At 37.2% G+C, this 18401-nt stretch overlaps 1 protein-coding gene across 2 annotated transcripts in view; it reads right to left on the reverse strand.

Moving 5' to 3' along the window:
- FMR1 (fragile X messenger ribonucleoprotein 1) overlaps window positions 1-14864 on the reverse strand; it is a 35070-nt gene extending 20206 nt beyond the window's left edge. Inside the window, exons 1-7 of one of the 2 annotated variants that reach the window (XM_064518264.1) lie at window positions 14316-14861; window positions 5785-5837; window positions 4840-4933; window positions 3597-3668; window positions 3205-3353; window positions 2059-2152; window positions 1852-1968 (exon numbers count right to left, since the gene is read on the reverse strand). In XM_064518264.1, the coding sequence (XP_064374334.1) occupies window positions 1852-1968; window positions 2059-2152; window positions 3205-3353; window positions 3597-3668; window positions 4840-4933; window positions 5785-5837; window positions 14316-14366 (630 nt within the window). In that variant the 5' untranslated portion in view covers window positions 14367-14861. Of the gene's footprint in view, window positions 1-1851; window positions 1969-2058; window positions 2153-3204; window positions 3354-3596; window positions 3669-4839; window positions 4934-5784; window positions 5838-14315 lie in introns of both variants that reach the window. The other variant, XM_064518265.1, reaches the window with a different exon arrangement.
- Between the last annotated feature and the right edge of the window lie 3537 nt (window positions 14865-18401).

Raw genomic sequence — 18401 nt, forward strand, 5'->3', positions numbered from 1 at the left:
GAAAACAGGAAAGGTAAAACTAGCAGAATAAAAAAGTGTCCATGAGACATGTATAGTTAGGAGAGTTCAAGACATACAAAGGAGTTTATTTGACGGAAACAATGAATTGTAAATAATACTACATTAAAGCCCAATGCATTAACTAAATATTTTATTCAGCAAATAGACATGTACAGTCTGACTATGTCAATTAGACATATTCAACAGGAAGCACAAATATGAATTTTACTATCTGAAATCTGTTTCCAATTTGACTGAAACTGGCATATTTAATAAAAGTACAGAAGAGACAAACAACAAAATGGAAAATATCAATATATCTGCCAACTTCTGTCACACTGAAAATCATAACCATATATATTTATCTCATAGCAACATTAGCTTTTAGCTACCATTCAGATAGAACCTGAAGTCCAATAAAGGTTTTCTAGTCAGAATCAGTAGCAAAAAGTTTCAGGCTTATGACGAGAGCAAAAATCCAAGATTAGTTTGAGAAAGGAATCAAGCTGCTGGTGCATGCATTTGTGGGGGCAGGTAAAGAGAATTAGCTCTAAAAAGGTTGTTGTTGTTCTTCCCACCTCCAAAATAATACTTTGCACTTCAAGAGGTAAACTGCCCACACAACTGTCAGCTCTGGAGGAAGATAGAGAATAATGAGTTACTGAAAAGCTACAAAATGGGGTGCTCAAGAAAGAGCACCAATAAAAGGAAACTGGTTCTTTCTTGGTCTTGAAAAAATAAGACCTAAACAAACTTGGATTACACCTCATAAACTCAGAAATCAAGAGACTAACAAAAGAGAACTTCTTGTAATCAGCTGTGGGTGCATCTACTGCATGCAAGAGGCCTGAACTATTACTTTAAATAACTGCTACATTATACACCATTTCAAGTTAAAGAAAAACAGATGTAATCCTTGGAGGAAAAAAAAGAAAACTGGCTCTAAAATAACAGAGCTGGTATATGCCTATATAAAATCTTGAATTACAATATTTCTAGTGGTACCTCTAGTTCTTCTCAGGAAATCTAAAAAGAAGTCTTCAGAAATACTGATTTTTTCCTTATTTGTAGACAGGAAAAAGAAACCATAAAGAAATGTTAATTCTACTGTATAAAGATACCCTTATTTCCTAGCCTACTCTTTTTTCCATGGAGAAGTATGAGTCAAGCTTCTTGCTAGTCAACACCCACTCTTCAGTCACAGGAATATCAGAAGCTGTATCTGCTGTAAGATGATTTGCTAACATTTTATCTACAGATATACCACTCTCTTCATACATCCTACCAACAGTCTCACCCCTTCCTATATTTCTATCTCTAATTTTCACTGTGTTTGTTTTTAATGCTACCTTATGCATTACTTCAATATTTTACTGCTATCTCTCTCTCTCTTTTTTTTTTTAAATGGATCCACGTGGGTACAGACTTCCATTTCTACTGCAAAAGCCAATTCCAGTCCATCTCAGTATCATGGTATATTCAATCCTACCTATATTCAAAAACAAGAATTTAAAGCTATCAGATATATGGCACTGTCAGTGCAACAGTGGGCAATTATTTTATAGTTCAAACTATGAAAAAAGTACTAACTATGTGAGTATATACCTATTTTGTATTTAATCCCACACACAATCCTGCTGACTAAAACAGGGTTGGATAAAAGTTAATCTTTGTAAGAACAGGCCCTTCAATTGGGAAATTCTTTGTTAGGGTTATGGCTCCACCTGTCTCTAACATCAAAAACAGTATCATTACATAATAATTACTTTCATCCCAATGTAAGTCCTACCAGCTAACAAATGCCCAAGAGTTTTTGCATTCGGTTTACTTCAGGGAAAACAAATAACATACCTCCAGCTGTTTGCTAGCTTCTTCATTTCTCAAAATCAGGGATAACTTGGTACGAAGACTTCGAAAGTGCATATCAATCAGCATGTTTGCCCGCTTTGTTGTTACATCATTGATTGACTAAATTATTAATAAAGAAAACAGAGTATTTTACAAATGAACTTTTCCAACAAACAACTGCAATTGGTATGGTTAGAGACGTGTACTTACCAAAATAATAAGCTGGTGGTTTTCAGAATCATATGTTACAGAAAATGCTCCAACTGCCTTTTTGAAGTCCTTATGTGCAGATTCTTTGGCACACCTGAGAATAAAAATGCTATAAAGTTAAAAATAATACTTGCTGCATTTATGGATCATAACCAAAAAGATTCCTTTCTTAAGGAGATAAAAAAAATCAGAAAAACTATTTTCAAATTCTCACTTTTCATGCATATGTTATTTCATTCTGTTATCATTTATTAATTTTAACTTGATTTTTCACATAAGATTATACAAATATATATATATTTTTTAGAAATTCATCTACATGTATGTCTGTGAAATAACACACCAGCCTAGCAAAACTTAAATAAAAAAGCTACAGTCATTACAGCCAGCTAGTCTGAAACATTGCGCATACCAAGAACTAGTACTATGCATCTTCACTGCAACCACTGCAAAATTCCAATGACCTTACATTCATCTCATGATGTATTTTGCTTCTGTGGGCTTCTTCCATATAGTCACTTAGTGAATTTATGTGCTATAACACTAAATTCAGAAATTCTTAGCTTAATCAGTCTGTAGCTTATTCTATATTAGGTCAATAATATGTATCTCAGGAAAGCACCAGGAAATGATCTGAACCTAAAAAAGGAAGTCAATATAACCTGTCTTTTAAAGCTATATTTATGTGTGAATGACACGTCAATGTTGTAGAAGAAAACTGTAATGAGTTGTTCCTATGCCATGTTTGGCTATTGTCACAACTATTTCCATAACCATCATTAAAATGCCTCAGAAGCTATAATATACCACATGGTGTTTTTCTTTTGTCTTTGAATAAAACTGACAAAAAATGGATCCAGGTAAATTTATACTCATCTCTAAACAACTATAAGAATAAAAACCTTAATCTATACCTCACATAAGCTTTAAACTGTGGAGAAAGTATTTCCTCCTGCAGGACAGCATTTCAAGCATCATCTTTGCCATTTCTGAACTGTGATCATGTCAACATTTGTGTTTTCCACATTCATATGTGAAAGCCTTAAAAATTCATTTCAAGTAGTGAAAAGCATTTTTATTCCTTCTTGTCTCAGAAGTTACCTATGTTTTAGAAACAAATCATGAACAAGAAACACTTGTACTTACATTTGCCTTAAATCTTCTGGAACTTCCAGTTTGATTTTATGAAAAGTATCTTTTGTTGCAGGTTTGTTGGGGTTCACAGATCTCAAACGCTCAATTGTGACAATTTCATTGTATGTAGCATCACAGGCTGCATATTCTATTACGTAAAACTGATATAAAAATAATAAAATCATCCAAGCTACACATTTTATGACAAGAGTAAGAATTACACTGTGAAGTGAAAAGCGTTTCTGTTAATTGTACAAGTCAAATTTGAACTTTTTCAGTCGAGGTTAACACTAACTGAGGCAGTCCTAATCAATAAGTTACTTTAAAATGAAGGGAGACAACTCAAAAAGTCACTTCATACATAAATACAAGAAGTACGTATATAGATATATGTATATTCCTACCTCACCCTTTATCATTCTCACTTTAGCCAACCACCAGCAGCAGGGTTCTTTTTCATTTGCCCTGGAATAAACCTAAATAAAATATATACATTATATATCTGTAGTATTTTGTAAGACATCACAAGGGCTGTAGCAGCCTAATATGATCAGTAAGTCTGCAATGAGGTACAAAAAGCAACAAACTGTATGTACTACTTAAATTGGAGACTGTATGTAGCAATAGGAGCCATGTAGCAATAGGAGCCATGTAACAGCTGAAACGTCTATCATCAATATAGGTAGGATAGACAGTTACATAGTAAGATTGTATAAATAAGTAATATTGCACCCAAGCTCTATGGCAACAGTTGCATCAATCTTCTGTATAGTCAGAAAAGAGATAATTCAGACTTTATACCTGTTAATGCTTAATTAACAGCTCTTCTAATTGCATGTAGTTCTCAAGAGGTTTTGCCAACTGGGGGAGGGGTGAAAGGGGAGATAGCCAGTTATACTACCTCAGAACATACATGATACTCGGCACACCTAAACTAAAACGTCTTGCCATTGTTTCATTTGTCAAATCAAAATAAACTCAAACAGCATGCAAGCAAAAATGTAAACATTTAGAGTTCTCCCCCCTCCCCCTTTTTAAGTTCTATAGTTATGAAATAAGGATGTTTTGGTAATGTGTCATATTAAAACCAGAGTCTCACTCTACATACACACATACACACACACACGTATATACACATATGATGCGAATGTTCTCATTCAACATGAAGTTTTGGTAACATACAGGCATTATTAAGTTACAGCTAAAGAGCTACAGTCCAGGCTAACACTGCACGTGTTTCCAGACTAATTCAGTTCTTTTACAAGAACTGATCTGTAATCAAAGAAACTGTAATCACATTTGCAAATCAGTTGATAACCTAACTGCGACCTTTTGGAGATAACAAATATCACTGGAATTCCAGAACAGCTCTATAGTTTACAACTGTTGAAATATCTCTTAGATATCTATGTGCTTATATAAATATTAATATAAATTCATATAAAAACTATAAATATTATAATATTTCATGTAATTATAAATTAATTCTTATAAATATATGCTTCACATTATATTTTATGCAGTGATTGGAATCAAAAAGCTGACAGCGTGTAACATGCAGGCAAATCTCCTGCTGTATTAATTGACATTTTCCACCTTGAATTCTCTCATTTCCTAAAATAAATACTGTTAATGTAACATACATACCTCTACTTCATCACTTTCATTTATATCTTTATTATAGCCTGCAGGTGGTGGAAACCTCACATCATGGAATGGTATTTGTCTCTCTGGTTGCCAGCTGCAAACAAAAATACACTGAATGGCCTAAACACTTTCACTTTCTTTCTTTCTTTTCTTTTTTTTTTTAAAAAGGGAAGTGTTTTCAATCAGTAAATTTTACATTTTTAAATTTTGTGGAGCTTTGGTGCATATGTATTAAAAGGTAAACTAATGCAATTCAATGTATATTTAATATTAAAAAAAGTGATGATTAAGCATCTTAAATGAATCCCTGACATCACTTGCACTGTCTTAAAGTCTTCCAGGTAAGATATTTTTAAACAAACGAGCAAACAATTTCCAAAATCCAGATGACACTATAACGATATAGATACACAGAAAAAAATATATAGTAGTGTTGTTTCTTCCCTGAAAGAAACAAAATCTGAACTAAACACAGTATAAAGGAAGGTTAACTTTTTATGCCGCTAAACAATGGGAAAGGAATATCAGTCCATTTTTAGCTTAGAACTGTTGTACTTACACTTTTCTATATATCAAATTCTGTGATAATGTAATTTGGTAAATCTAAAAATAAGACAGTCACAAGACACAGAAGGTCTCTTCATGGTCCATTTAAACTGCTGACTTGTGCAAACAGCTTATATGATCAATAATAACACCCTCATCTTCCCAGCAAAAATGATATTGTTATAGTTTCATATTTCAAAAAAATATATAAACAATTAGAAGCATTTATACAAAAGTTTCACAACAGCAAATATCTTCACGTAATTCTAAACGCTAGCAGCAAGACTGGAGTATCTAAGAGACACTATTCTCCATCATTATTAAGTCATATTTAGGTTAATTAAATGCAAGGTTGGAATGCTGTACCATTTTTAGGTATAACATCAGCAATAAACTTACTTGTTTTCAAACGAAACTGTTATAGAATCTTCATGTACATCCTTTACGAATGCCTGTGTAGGAAAAAAAAAGAGTTATGGTCTACCTGCGCATATTTTTAAAACCAATTTTAAACTTGCACAGCTCTTTTCACAGATGTGATAAAACAAAATTTAAGTATGGTTTCAAGTCAGCCTTTTAAATTTTGCAGTAGTCTTATATAAAATGCATACAAGAGAAAACTGATAACCTCCTTGGATACATGACTGCCAGTGTACTGATACACACACAGAACACTGGAGCTGTACATTCATTCTTTCTATTTTTTAGAAGTAACAAGTAGGACAAGAAGGACAAGCAACAAATGACAAGATTATTCTGAAGAGTTCTACAATTACAGTTTAAAATGCTGGAATATACATCATGTTTCTGGTATTTTGACAGAACTATGGTACAGAAATTAAACCATCTCAGTACTTCTTTTTTCTTTTTAAAAAGAAACATCATGCCTCTTTTCTCTTTTATCTCAATGTAAGTTTGAATATCAAATCAGCAAAATTCATCTATATCCATTTCAGCACAACCTTCCCACATTTCCTTCATCACACTTAACTTCCTTCATGAATGACCTTAAGTGAAATGCACCACAGCTTTTCTTTAGTTTTCTTCTACAGGATGGACAGCTGTTGTGCTAGGTCTCCCATGCAGACATGAAGCACAGCACAGCACTAAGATTCAGCAGTCCTGGGAAGGCTTTTCCCCACTTATGCTACTGAGTTGAACAACCTTCAATCAATCTTCAGCTTTATGCCTTATCTTCCCCATGTACAGAACAGCAAGACTAATACTCCATTTAAACAACTTTGAGATTTACTAATGAAAATATTTTTCATAGCCTCAGATGACAGATGTCATGGAGCAATCAGGGATGACTTTTTTAATAGCTTTCCAAACTGCTGAAACAGATATAAACATTGGAAAAGTGCTGAAAGAACACTTAGTGATATACAGTGTCTGTATTCCACTAATATTTGTCCACATATATATAGCATATCCTTGCCAGGTAGAGGCAGGCAAAAGCCCATGAACGAGACAGACTATAAAAATTTGTTTTACCAATGGAGATAACTTAGTAGAGCAAAAAACTCTCAATAAATTGAAAATAATTCCGTTAACACTCTGAAGAAAAGTTAGTTACTGAACTGTGGAACATTTAATTCTACTCCCATTTCGAGATTCCTAGAAGACGCACAAGAACTTAAGAATTTCTGTTATGTAAGTCTAAATGGTAAACACACATATTCTTCCTATATTTTTCCTTTAGGAAGTATTCACAAGTATTTTCTGAGTTATAGCAGTATCTCAGTATTAAGCAAGAGCAGTACCTGATGACCAATACAGAGCACAATGAGCTGATTCTACTAAAATTAAACAGTACACATGCACACATATCATTACTCGAAGACATTCAGTACTACAAAGAAGTTTAATGCTAGTTAATAATCTGAAAATAACTAATACTACCTTGAAAAGAACTCAGAGCAAAGTCACAACTACAACAAAATTATTTTGCGGTTTGCTCATCTCTCACAGTACTGTAAGTAAAAAGTTACTGGAAAGTTTATTATTATTGTAAAGAAGTTCCTTTACAAAGCATTAATATATTTAAAACATTCTCTAATAGCACTTACTTAACTACATATTTTGAAATTCCAAGATATTCCTTCCAAGCAAATTGCAAGCATGGGTGATATTTTTCATGACAAGATAGAAAACAGATCTAAAACCACATCTCAGTATCATGCTGATATCAGTACAGAAATGCTGTTTATTTTTTTTAAAGTACTGTTGGTATAAAAAGGCAATAGAACTCCTGGAGGATCCTTCTGGATATTCAGGATTTATTTAATGTTTTGTATTGTTCTTTCTTCTGCAAGAAAATTCCTGATAGGATATGCACTTGACAGATACCATGGTAGTCCTGACTCATTTTGCAGCATTACACACATCACCTTCAAAGGTTCTTCCCACATTTCTTCCAATGTTTGTCATGTGCAGCTCTGAAGAGCCTATTCTTATAGATGTAGCAGAAATGGATGCCTTTAAAACCTGAAAAATACTGTAATCACTATCAAATGTTTGGTATGACTCCTTCACACTACTACAGAATGGAAAAGGACAGAATTTAGTATTATTAGTAACACTTAGGCAGGCAAAAGCTGAGGTTATTTTACAAAGCAAATCCAACAGAAATGACATAAAGAGCACTGAATAACCTTAAGGAAAACAAGTAAAAGTAACACAAAATAGTGTCCTCAAAAACTTGCTGATATTTAATTTTCTCACATTCTTAATACTGCAACAATCATTTCTTCCACTATGAAAGATAGTTGGAGAAGCCGCCCCTGTATAGTGATGAACATGACAAAAGACACTCTAAATAGCACTCCTTAAAAAATAGAGGAAATGACAGAAAAGGATTAGGGAGCAGCAAAGAGCAAGACTACATCTTATATCCAGATCTGATAACTCCTGACATAGGACGACTGTGAATTCCCTGAAACAATGTTTCTGCCTATAATCAGAGCACTTTGTATTAAAGTTATTTTGAGCAAAATCCTATTGACTACAGCAATACAAGTAACAAGTGGTATTAATGCTAACACCTTCCATTAACAAACAAACCAGAGAGTATCACAAACCAACATAAGTTATCAAGCTGAAGACCATCCCAAGACCTTTAAACAGCCTAGTGCTTATGTTACCTGGAAAAAGTAAAACTTGGACACATAGCTAATTGAAAGAATATTTAACTATGGACAATCCTTTTCCCTGATTTAAAGAAACCTGAAGCAAAAACATTAAGAATAACTGCTGACCATACATGGGAAACATCAATACAGATGGCACTACTGAAAATAATCAAACTTTTCTTTAGTTTACACTGAGTTCAGAAGAATCAAACACAGAATTAGATGCAATAGCGGGTTTTTACTCCAGCCTGACCAAAAGAGTTGATGGTATAACACTCTTATTTGTTCTTTATTTTCCAGCCTTGCTGATCTTACAAAGGGAATGATGTATTGCAAAATAAAGATTTATGCAATATATACAACAATTCTGCCTACCTCCATAATGAGATTTATGCTTATAAAACAATTTATCAAACAAAATATATGAATAATTTAAATACTTTGTTGACTAATCACATCTATCCACAGAAAGCAATTTTTTTTTTAATTCTGCTCTCTTGTGACACAGGAAAAAAATGCTCAAGATACCTGGATCATATGAGTTTTTCTAGTTTATATTACAGTGGAAAAAAAAAGTCCAGGACACCTTGATCACATATGTTTTTACAATGTGTGTTATTGTTATGTCAATTTCCCTCAACTGAAAGTATTTAAACAAACCTGTAGTAGGCAGTGCTTTATAGTCCAAATATATTCAGTTTTCTGTGTACTTGTAAAAAATACTTTTAATACTTAATTATTAATGCATTTGGATAGGCAAAATTAAAATACATCACAATTGTTTCCTGATATTCCATGACACATGCAAGTATACACAATGCTAAAAAGATGACAGACCTTTAACAGTGTAAGCCAAATTCACTGACACACAGCTAGTCCAGTCCCAGATGTCAGTAAAGGTAGAAAAACGGCACCGATTTTACATAAAGTACTAAGAGAATGGTATCGTAAGTATTCAGTCTTTTGGGAAATAAAATGTACAAGCTGGGTGTGAAAGTTAAAACATAAAGGTGCATAGATGTGGGTTTGAAGTGTATGCCCAAGAAGGGACAGAATACAGGCTATCATGAACATGAACACATATGCAAAAAGCATAAAAAGATTTGACAAGAAAAAAAAAACTTGAGCAACCTTTTATTTTTTAATAGTAATAGCAGTGATAAATAAAAGTAAACAAAAAAATCAAAATAATGAAAAAGGTTTGCTTTTGCTTCTGTGAACAGAAGTGCATTCTAGAATGGCTAGAGTTGCTTGCTCTTCACTAATGTGAAAAATTCAAGTGGTGATAAACTTTCAACACAGAATTTGACTTTCCATCACATAAATCATTAACACTTATCTCCATGCTTCAGACATAATTAGTTTTTTTAAAAAAAATACAACCCAAACATTGACATGTTATGGCACTTCACAAACACATTCACATTCTAAAAACAGTTTATATTCTAAAGATATGTGGTCTAAACTTCATGAATTATTAGATATAAAAAAAAACCTACTGGAAACAGTAATACACACTGTTTTTGCACTTAATGGAATGGCAGACTCTTCAGAGGAATAAATAAAGACATCAGCAGCCATGAATATTTTAAGTCTTAAATCAGATGTGAGCATTGTCAACCATTTTTATAACGAAGGATAATGAACTATAAGAAGTGAAAATGGAGCAAAAATACTCTTTAAGATGAAAAACGCTATGTTGATATAAACATGCATCTACTGATCGCATAACATTTTATACTTGTTGAAAGGAAAAAATAAAAAAGGAACTTACTTAGCTAATCAAATCTGAGAAAGGTATACCATACAAAGAAACAGAATAGGGAAAGAACAGTCACAGAAGTGACAACTGAATAAAGAAAAAGGGTACACGCGATCATCCTCAGGACTAAGACAGGGTTGTGAATGTACAAAGAGATGGGTGATATTTGCTGAGGTAACTCTGTGTGGAACGCTGGAAGCAAAGAAAAAGAATTGATATTGAATGCAATAGGAGGCCAACAGTTGTTCCTAGTAAGACTTCAAGAAAGAAAGTAGTAAGAAAGATGAATGATTTTGTCAATTATAACTTTTGTGGAAAAAAAATGAAGTATCTAAAAAAACCAATGACAAAATGCTGAAACTTCTGGGATTTGGGAGGAAAAAAAAAAGACATGTAAGATCTTAGCAAGGTTGTAGAGCAAGAAGTAGCAATATTTGATTACAGACAACATACAGATGTTGAATCAAAATTTATTCCAAAACTAGGTGCCTCATAAACAGGATGCTTTCTATCTTTAGCAAAGGATAGATGAGATAATCACTCCCAAACATGAAAGGCATCCATCACATCCACTTTTTACAGGGAAATAACGTCTAAACCTAGTCCTGGAAAAATTAGGCAGAGGACTGTCTACTAGTCTTCTGGGAATGAGATAAGAATTTCAAAACCCAATTTACTAAATGTATACTAACCAACAAAAGATGTGGAAAGATACGCCCTAATAGCTATGATTGAGCTATATGCCCACATCTTCAAGATTTAGTTTCTTAACTGTGACCTCCAAAAAGACAGTTCCCTCCCCTTAGGATTCACAGTTCTGACTGTTTGTTGGACTGTTCCCCCACCCCTCCAAAGAAAAAGTGGGATTTCATCTTTTCTTTCAAAGGACTCTGGGCCAAGCAAAAACATTATCAAGTCATGACAAAGCATCTGTAGGCACTAGATTATTAACTACCTCAAGGTTACTCTGAATTGTGCTCATTGACTGTGCTACGCTTTCTATGTACTGAATCATATTGACCAAGGAGAAAGAGTTCATGAAAATAAAAAGCATTCCTCAAGTGGTATTCTAATTCCATTAAGAAAGAATTAGTCTCCACTAGAGTGATCAAAGCAACAGCCTCCAGAATTCTTTGAAATAGTGCACCTGACCAGTGTGAAATTTGAATTATCAGATCTCCCACATCCTGAATGTATACTCAAACTACTGAGGTATCAAAACTATCTCCTATGGAGAATATGGTGGAATATGACCCCTTCAGATGCATCTTCAGAATGCTTTCTGGATCAAGGCCCACAAAGAAAAGCCTGCTTTATGACTCTCGGTAGGGCTTAGGTGACAATTGTGCACCACTTCTGTACTTTCAAGATCAAGGTGCTGCTGGGTACACTCAAAAAGGAACTGTTCAGGGACTTGAACTTATAGCGGTCCTCAAAGACAGCTACAGAGAAGGTATGAAAACCTGAAGTTGCAATTAGGTGCCTACTTAGAACCTTCACGAATCTAGCCTCACAGTCCTCCTCTCCATGTCTTAATATCAAGATATAGGTGGTTTTTTTAAAATACATTTACACATTCTAATGAAGAACTCCGGAATGACTCAAAGCCAAAAAAGTTATCGCTACTATGATCAGTAAACCATGAGACGGAGTAAAAAATTGTTTTGCTTTTGTTTTTTTTTTTTACAGTGTTATTGTTGTAAAGCAATTTTGAGGAGCCTGCTTAAAGAAACCTTTTAATGAAAAAATAAAATCATCTTGCAATTAAAATCTCTACTTAATACCATAAAATAGCTCACATTAGGCTAGGGCAACCAAATCATTTTACAAATCAAACCTTCTGTCTGCAGGATGGGCATAAAACTCACAAGAAAGCATATAGATTAATTCATAACAGACTGATACTTGGACACTACAATAAAGAGAAAAAATTGTAAATACAAAAAATCAAGTAATTCAGGCAAGAGGGAAAATACTGTTTTTTATTAGACATTATTCTGTGAGATTTAAAACATTTTTTTCTTTTTTTAGTTTAAAAAAAATTGCTTCTGCATTTGTGTTGAGTGTGATGCTACATCTAGACAGGTAATGCAGCTGAATACCAGTATGTATGTGTGCCATATTTAAGTCCCCTTGGTTAATTTAATCAAGTCCTCTTGGTTAAACTCTATCACCTTAAAAAGAAACAAACAAACAAAAATCCTACATTTGAATTTCTAAAAGTTAAAAGGCAAGCATAATATGCAACCTGGAAGCAATTTTTGTGTTACAACTTGGATACACTAAATTGTGTTTAGTAAATAATCTCCCATGAGTATATATGCTCATCTGAAATTGTCATCTAAACTACAACCAAAAAGAAAGAAGGTACCCTATGGAGGAAAGGGAACAGGACACCATACCATCAAAAGTGAATGTGACAAAAAGAAAAAAAGCTACAGCAGCTTTCAGTTCTCCCAGGTGTCTTTAATGTCACTACAGAATGTACAATATCATTTTCATCATCATCTATTTTGCATGATGTCTGTAAATACTGGCATTAATATGATAAAAGCTTCACTAAAAGTTATTTCCTAAGCAACGTATTTATGCCTTCTGTTCCTTTCAGAGGAGAAAGCCATATAGCTAAAAACTTAAAAGTGATTTTTGAAATTGCTAAATAATTTAATTCCAGGAAGCTATATACAGATTTTGCCCACAACACTGCAAACCCACAAGATGCATTATTTACCATACTTATAAACTTGTTTCATACACACTCCTCTTATTTTGAAAGCAAGACAAAAGATATTATCACACATATATTTTAACATAAGCTTTTAAGAGCTCTCTTACCCTAAAAACACTCACTGCTGTCAGAACTGTATTATTTGGATACTAACCTGCCCTACCACACTAACATCAGACTGAAATTCTACCTGTTCCTTCATTGATAACATAAATATTGGATGTTGCACAATAACTAGGCCCAATTTTTAAAGTACTAGGAACATTTAAACAACAGTACACTTGCACAGATAGATCTGTAACTTTTTTTTGTATTTTGGGAATAGGTGTAAATGCCCATTGCCTTCAATCAGTTGGCCCTAACCCGCTGTGTGTGCTTTTTTTCTGTAAATAGGGTAGAACCACAAAGTATACCCTATTCATACACTGATCAATAAACCCCAACTCATGCAAAGCAATAGCAACACTACGCAGTATTAATAAAGATATTAAATACTCAGATATGTGTTCAAGGCTCAATGATGGCTTTATTCAGCACCAGCAGAAGGGCTTGGAAACAAACATGGAACACTATTAAGTAGTTTCAGTAAGAAGCACATTTCATAATTAAATGTATTTAAGAACTCAGCACATGTATTTTTGGTCAAGCAATGCTTTCTTCAATGTCAGTAGGCAGTATCCCCAGACATGGCATTAAGAGCAACAATTCACAACAGCATTTCATCATGAAGGTGTATGTAACAAGCTGTCCTTCTGCTCTCCCTCCCCTGACTTAAACGCTCTCCACTAGCAAGGCAGCTCTCCTAGAAACCTGGAGAGCGAAGGAGACTTTCCTTAAGTAGCGACGAAAGCTGAGGATTTAACAATTAATGCCCCATCGCCAGCTCTGATCCTCGCCTCAGCGCCAAGGAGAGGAAGGCCCAGGGCCCTCCTCGCCGCCTCCAACACACCGGCAGCGCAAGGGCCTCCCCTTCCCACAATAGGGGAAGGCCCGAGGCCTCCTCAGACGCCGGGGGCCTCTCTCGCCTGTCTTCCCTCCCCGCTCTTCTCATCAGGCCTCTCATCGGCCTGGGGGCGGCGGGGCGCCCCGTTCCTCCTACCCAGAGGCCCGGGCCCTCTCCTCAGGCACGGAGGACCCGCCGAGGCCTCCACCCCTACCCCACTCTTCCTCCTCCTCTTCTTCCTGCCCCAGGGCCCCCGCTTTCCCTCAGAGCGGGGAGGAGCCGCCACCGCCACCGCCTCCTCCTCCTGTCCCAGGCCCCACTCCCTCCCCTGAGGCCCAGCCCGACCCGGCCGCGAGCGCCCGGTACCTTGTAGAAGGCCCCGTTGGAGCCCCGCACCTCCACCACCAGCTCCTCCATGTTGTGCCGCGGTGGCTCAGTGAGGGAGACCCAGGCCCGGCGCCTCCTCCCTTCCCTTTCTCTCGCTCTCGGCGCAGGAGGGGGAAGAGGAGGAGGTGGATGTGTGCGGGGAGGGGGAGGGGAGGGGGAACCTCAGTTCACTCCGTGCCCGACGGGGGTGGGGCTCCGCGAGGGGCGGAGGGCGAGGCTGCCGGCGAGCGGGGGGGCGCCCCGGGGACGCTGCTCGCCTCCGCTCCGCGTCCGCCCGGAAATGAAAGCGAAACGGTCACGGCCGGGCGGCGCGCGGGGGGGTGGGGGGTGCGGGGGCGCCCGCTTCGAATGTAAACAGTAACCCCGCGTCACGTGACGGGCCCGGGGGGGGCGGGGCGGGCAACGGGCTCCAGCCAGCACGCCCTGCTCGCGGACCGCCTAACGGCCAGGCCGCGCGCCGTCCCGTCCCGTCCCGTCCCGTCCCGCGCCGCGCCGCGCCCCGCCGCGCCCCTCCCGCGCGCGCAGCCGCAACGGCAAGGCGCAACCTAACCAGGCAGCTGTGCATCACATTCCCCCCCCCCCCTCGCCCGCCTGAGTGACTGCCCGGTCCGCCAATGATACTGCGTCCTGGGCATCGCGTCCCAGCCAATCAGAATTGGGGGGGAGAGCGCGACCCGCTTTGCGAGGCCCTTGTTACTGGCGGGGGGGCAGAACCGTTGGTTTAAAGCGGCCCCCGGCCGGGGGGCGAGGGGAGGGGCGGGAGTACGTCCAAGCTGCTGGGGAGGGGCGGGGCGGGGCGGGGCGGGGCGGGGCAGTGGCCAGGCCGTGGCCAGGCCTGCTGAATGAGAGAAGCAGGCTGAACAGTGGCTCTTGGGCTCATGCTGTTGTGGAGGCCTGCAGGGAGGGAGAGTGGTGGGGCTGAGACCGTGGGGCTGGGATGGGTGAAGGGGAGGAGGGGGCCTGTGGGGCCAGGGCTCAAGCCCTGTGGGTGCTCTGCTGGAGATGGCAGCCAAGGCAGGGAGAGGCAGGCAAACATGTGGACTGGCCTTTGGGTCACATCAGCCCCCCTCAGAAGTAGTCTGTGTTGTGATGCTCCTGGTGCTACGCTCCTGATCACACACTGAAGACTAAAATCTGAAGCTTTTTGACACTTGTTTTAGTACAAATTTTATGCTTGCCAGAGGTCTGACTGTTGCGGGTTTGCTGAAGACCTACATGCCTCAGATGTGTACTGCAAAATAATGAGATGGATTAGTAGGCCTGGAAAGCTTCTGTGCTATTCACTTGACCTCCTTGGGAGAGTTAAGCTTTTGTTCAACAAACTGAGTTTGCAAAAAACAAGTCTGCCATATGTGCTATTATTTTATTTATAGGTGAAATCTTACTGCATTTCATCCCTTTTTATATGTTCTCTGACAGCAAAATTTAACAGTTTACACATTATTCACTGTAGAACCTGGCGTTTAAACAAACTTAACCACTGTAATTGTGGATGCAGCATTCACAGTTGGAAGCACATTGGAACTAAGGCTGCTTGTTCGGTCTTTCATTAGACCTGCACAAACATTAACAATTCTTCTGATGTATTTTTTGTATGAATTACAAATAGTAAGAGAAGCAAAAATGGTTCTGTTGTTATCCAGCCCACCAAAAATCACAATTGCAATATATTATCACAGCTGTAATTTCTTTGAAAAAATGTGTGATGCTCTCTTACATGAGTAATGGGGCAAAATCCTGCACCCCCTGATGAATTTTCAAAACTCTTAAAATCAGTAAGCCTATGATTTTGTAACTCCTATTGGTTTTTAGTTTCAAACCTTGTAAATTTGGGGTTCTCTGTATGCTGCGTGACAAGCTGTACTGTGCTCTTACACTGTAAAAGGGTATACAGGATTTCTTGTAAATTATAAGAAAATTATTTTTTTAGTATGAGGGATTTAGAATTGCCTAATTCCTTTATACTATATGTTCACCTGCTTCTTGTGATGTTTGTTGTATGCATATATAGTATTGAAGTAAATTCAATAGTGTGATTGCTAGGCAATGTATCTTGAAGAGGAGGAGTTTGATTCTCTTTTCAGCAGATTTGGATACTATTTTCAGAAAATTCTTGAGGACAGTGAAGGATCAATTCAATGGAATGACTTAGTTTGACAACCTGCTGTACTCATGAAACAGGCTCTCCCAGGACTGACTTGCTTGCTGTTGGCAGAGTGTCCAGGAGAATTGAAAGAGGGAAAGTGTAAAAAGAGGGAGCAATGACACAAGATTTGTGTATAATTTAAAGCACCTGAGACATTAGATCTTATGGAGTCCCCACCATGAAGAAATTTAAGTAAGAGACCTCTCCTCTCTGACTTGTTCATGTTAGGAGTACTTTTGCTAAACAGGAGTGCTTTGTTTTAATAAGGTTATTTTGGATAACTCTTCAAAGTTGAACAATGAATCAGATCACAGCAGGAATTGAAGAATGGTGATTCTCATCTATGATGATCTGTATGGGAACAAATGACAGCAACAAAGGAAGATTTCACTTAAGAATTACTGTATGGACCTTGAAGTAAGTCAGATAATAAAAGAGGTAACTTTGTTCCTGTGCCTCACCATCTCTCCTCCATCAACAATCAAATAAAGGATTAAAGAAATACTTAAATAACCATCTCATAGTTTTCTTTAGTCTTAGGTTAAACTGGATTTGTAAAAACTCATATTAATTATAATTGCAGAAGCTAAAGATTGTTCTTCCCCTAAAACACCACTTAAATGAAATTGGTACTGTTGATTGTTGCCTGAAGTCTTTCATACCTTTGTAGTATTTCAGTTTTACTTGATTACTTAATTATTCCTTTCCTGTCTAAATATCATTATTGTCCAAAGTACTCCTGTTTTTGTTGAGTGATGCTGTTACAGTTGGTTTCTTCAAGTATCCCATACAGCTTACTATGATTATAGGAGAAAACACACATCTACCTCACTTTTTCTCTAGGTCTTTCTGTAGAATCAATGACAATGTTGCTTTGGTTATACTTGTTTCTCATGTTTTACTTCACAAATATGAAAAATAGAAGCCTTCCAAACCATGAGAAAAGGAGATGGAACCATATACATGGTTCAGGTCAAAGTAATCCAACAATCAGCCTAGAAAGATGATGCCCAACTCTAAAACAAAGCTGTCTGAAGTTTTTGGCATTCAATACTGGTCATAATTATTCTCTTGTTAATAAATTAGGTTGCTGTCATGCGGGCAAATTACTTCTGAGCAGACAGAATGGAAGCGTGTCTAATTTAGCTTGACTTCAGTGATGATTTCACTACTTTCCCTAAGCTAAGAACTGCTGTACTGTATAATCTTCCCTAATGCTTAACTTAAATTTTCCTTGCCATTGCTTAAATTCAAAATTTTTTACTTTATCCTAACTAGGGAATGTTTTAATCCTTGTCTGCTTAATGAGACAGATTTACAAATTTTCAGAGATCTCTTTATTTTTTTTCTGCTGATTGACTCTCAACCTTTTCTCTTATTTTCCAAATTACTGTTTTCACTGTTTTACTTTGAAACGCCTCCAAATAATACCCCTTCTGAAATGTGATGCTCACAAGTTCAGTAAATTTTTATGTAGACTTAATGTAAACCAGATCCTTCTAAATATGGCTATTTCAAAAATAGTAACACTGTAAAAATAGATCTCAGTAATTCTGTAAAAGTCGCTTAATCTTAAAATATTTCATTCAAATGTTAGACTTTGTTTCTTCTATGTAACACTGGTATTCATTTACCCTACACAGTGGCCATGGAATTATAATTCAACTAAAATGCCTTTTTAATTTCCAGGCTTCTCTCATAGTCCCCAACAATCTCAATTCCCCTGTTTCTAGTCTTGGTTTTGGTCCTACAGATGCTCAGTGCTTTTATTTCCTATTCAGGTCTACACTACTTTGTGTTTGCAGGGCAATCTGCTAGCTGGAAGGTATTTCAGGCACGCTGCATTTGGAATACCTGTTTTCATCATCAGCATAATTCAAGCAAATCTTAAGACTTTTATTCACTAATGCCTTCACTTG

Source organism: Dromaius novaehollandiae, chromosome 11, assembly GCF_036370855.1.
Source record: "Dromaius novaehollandiae isolate bDroNov1 chromosome 11, bDroNov1.hap1, whole genome shotgun sequence".
NCBI classification, from domain to species: domain Eukaryota; kingdom Metazoa; phylum Chordata; class Aves; order Casuariiformes; family Dromaiidae; genus Dromaius; species Dromaius novaehollandiae.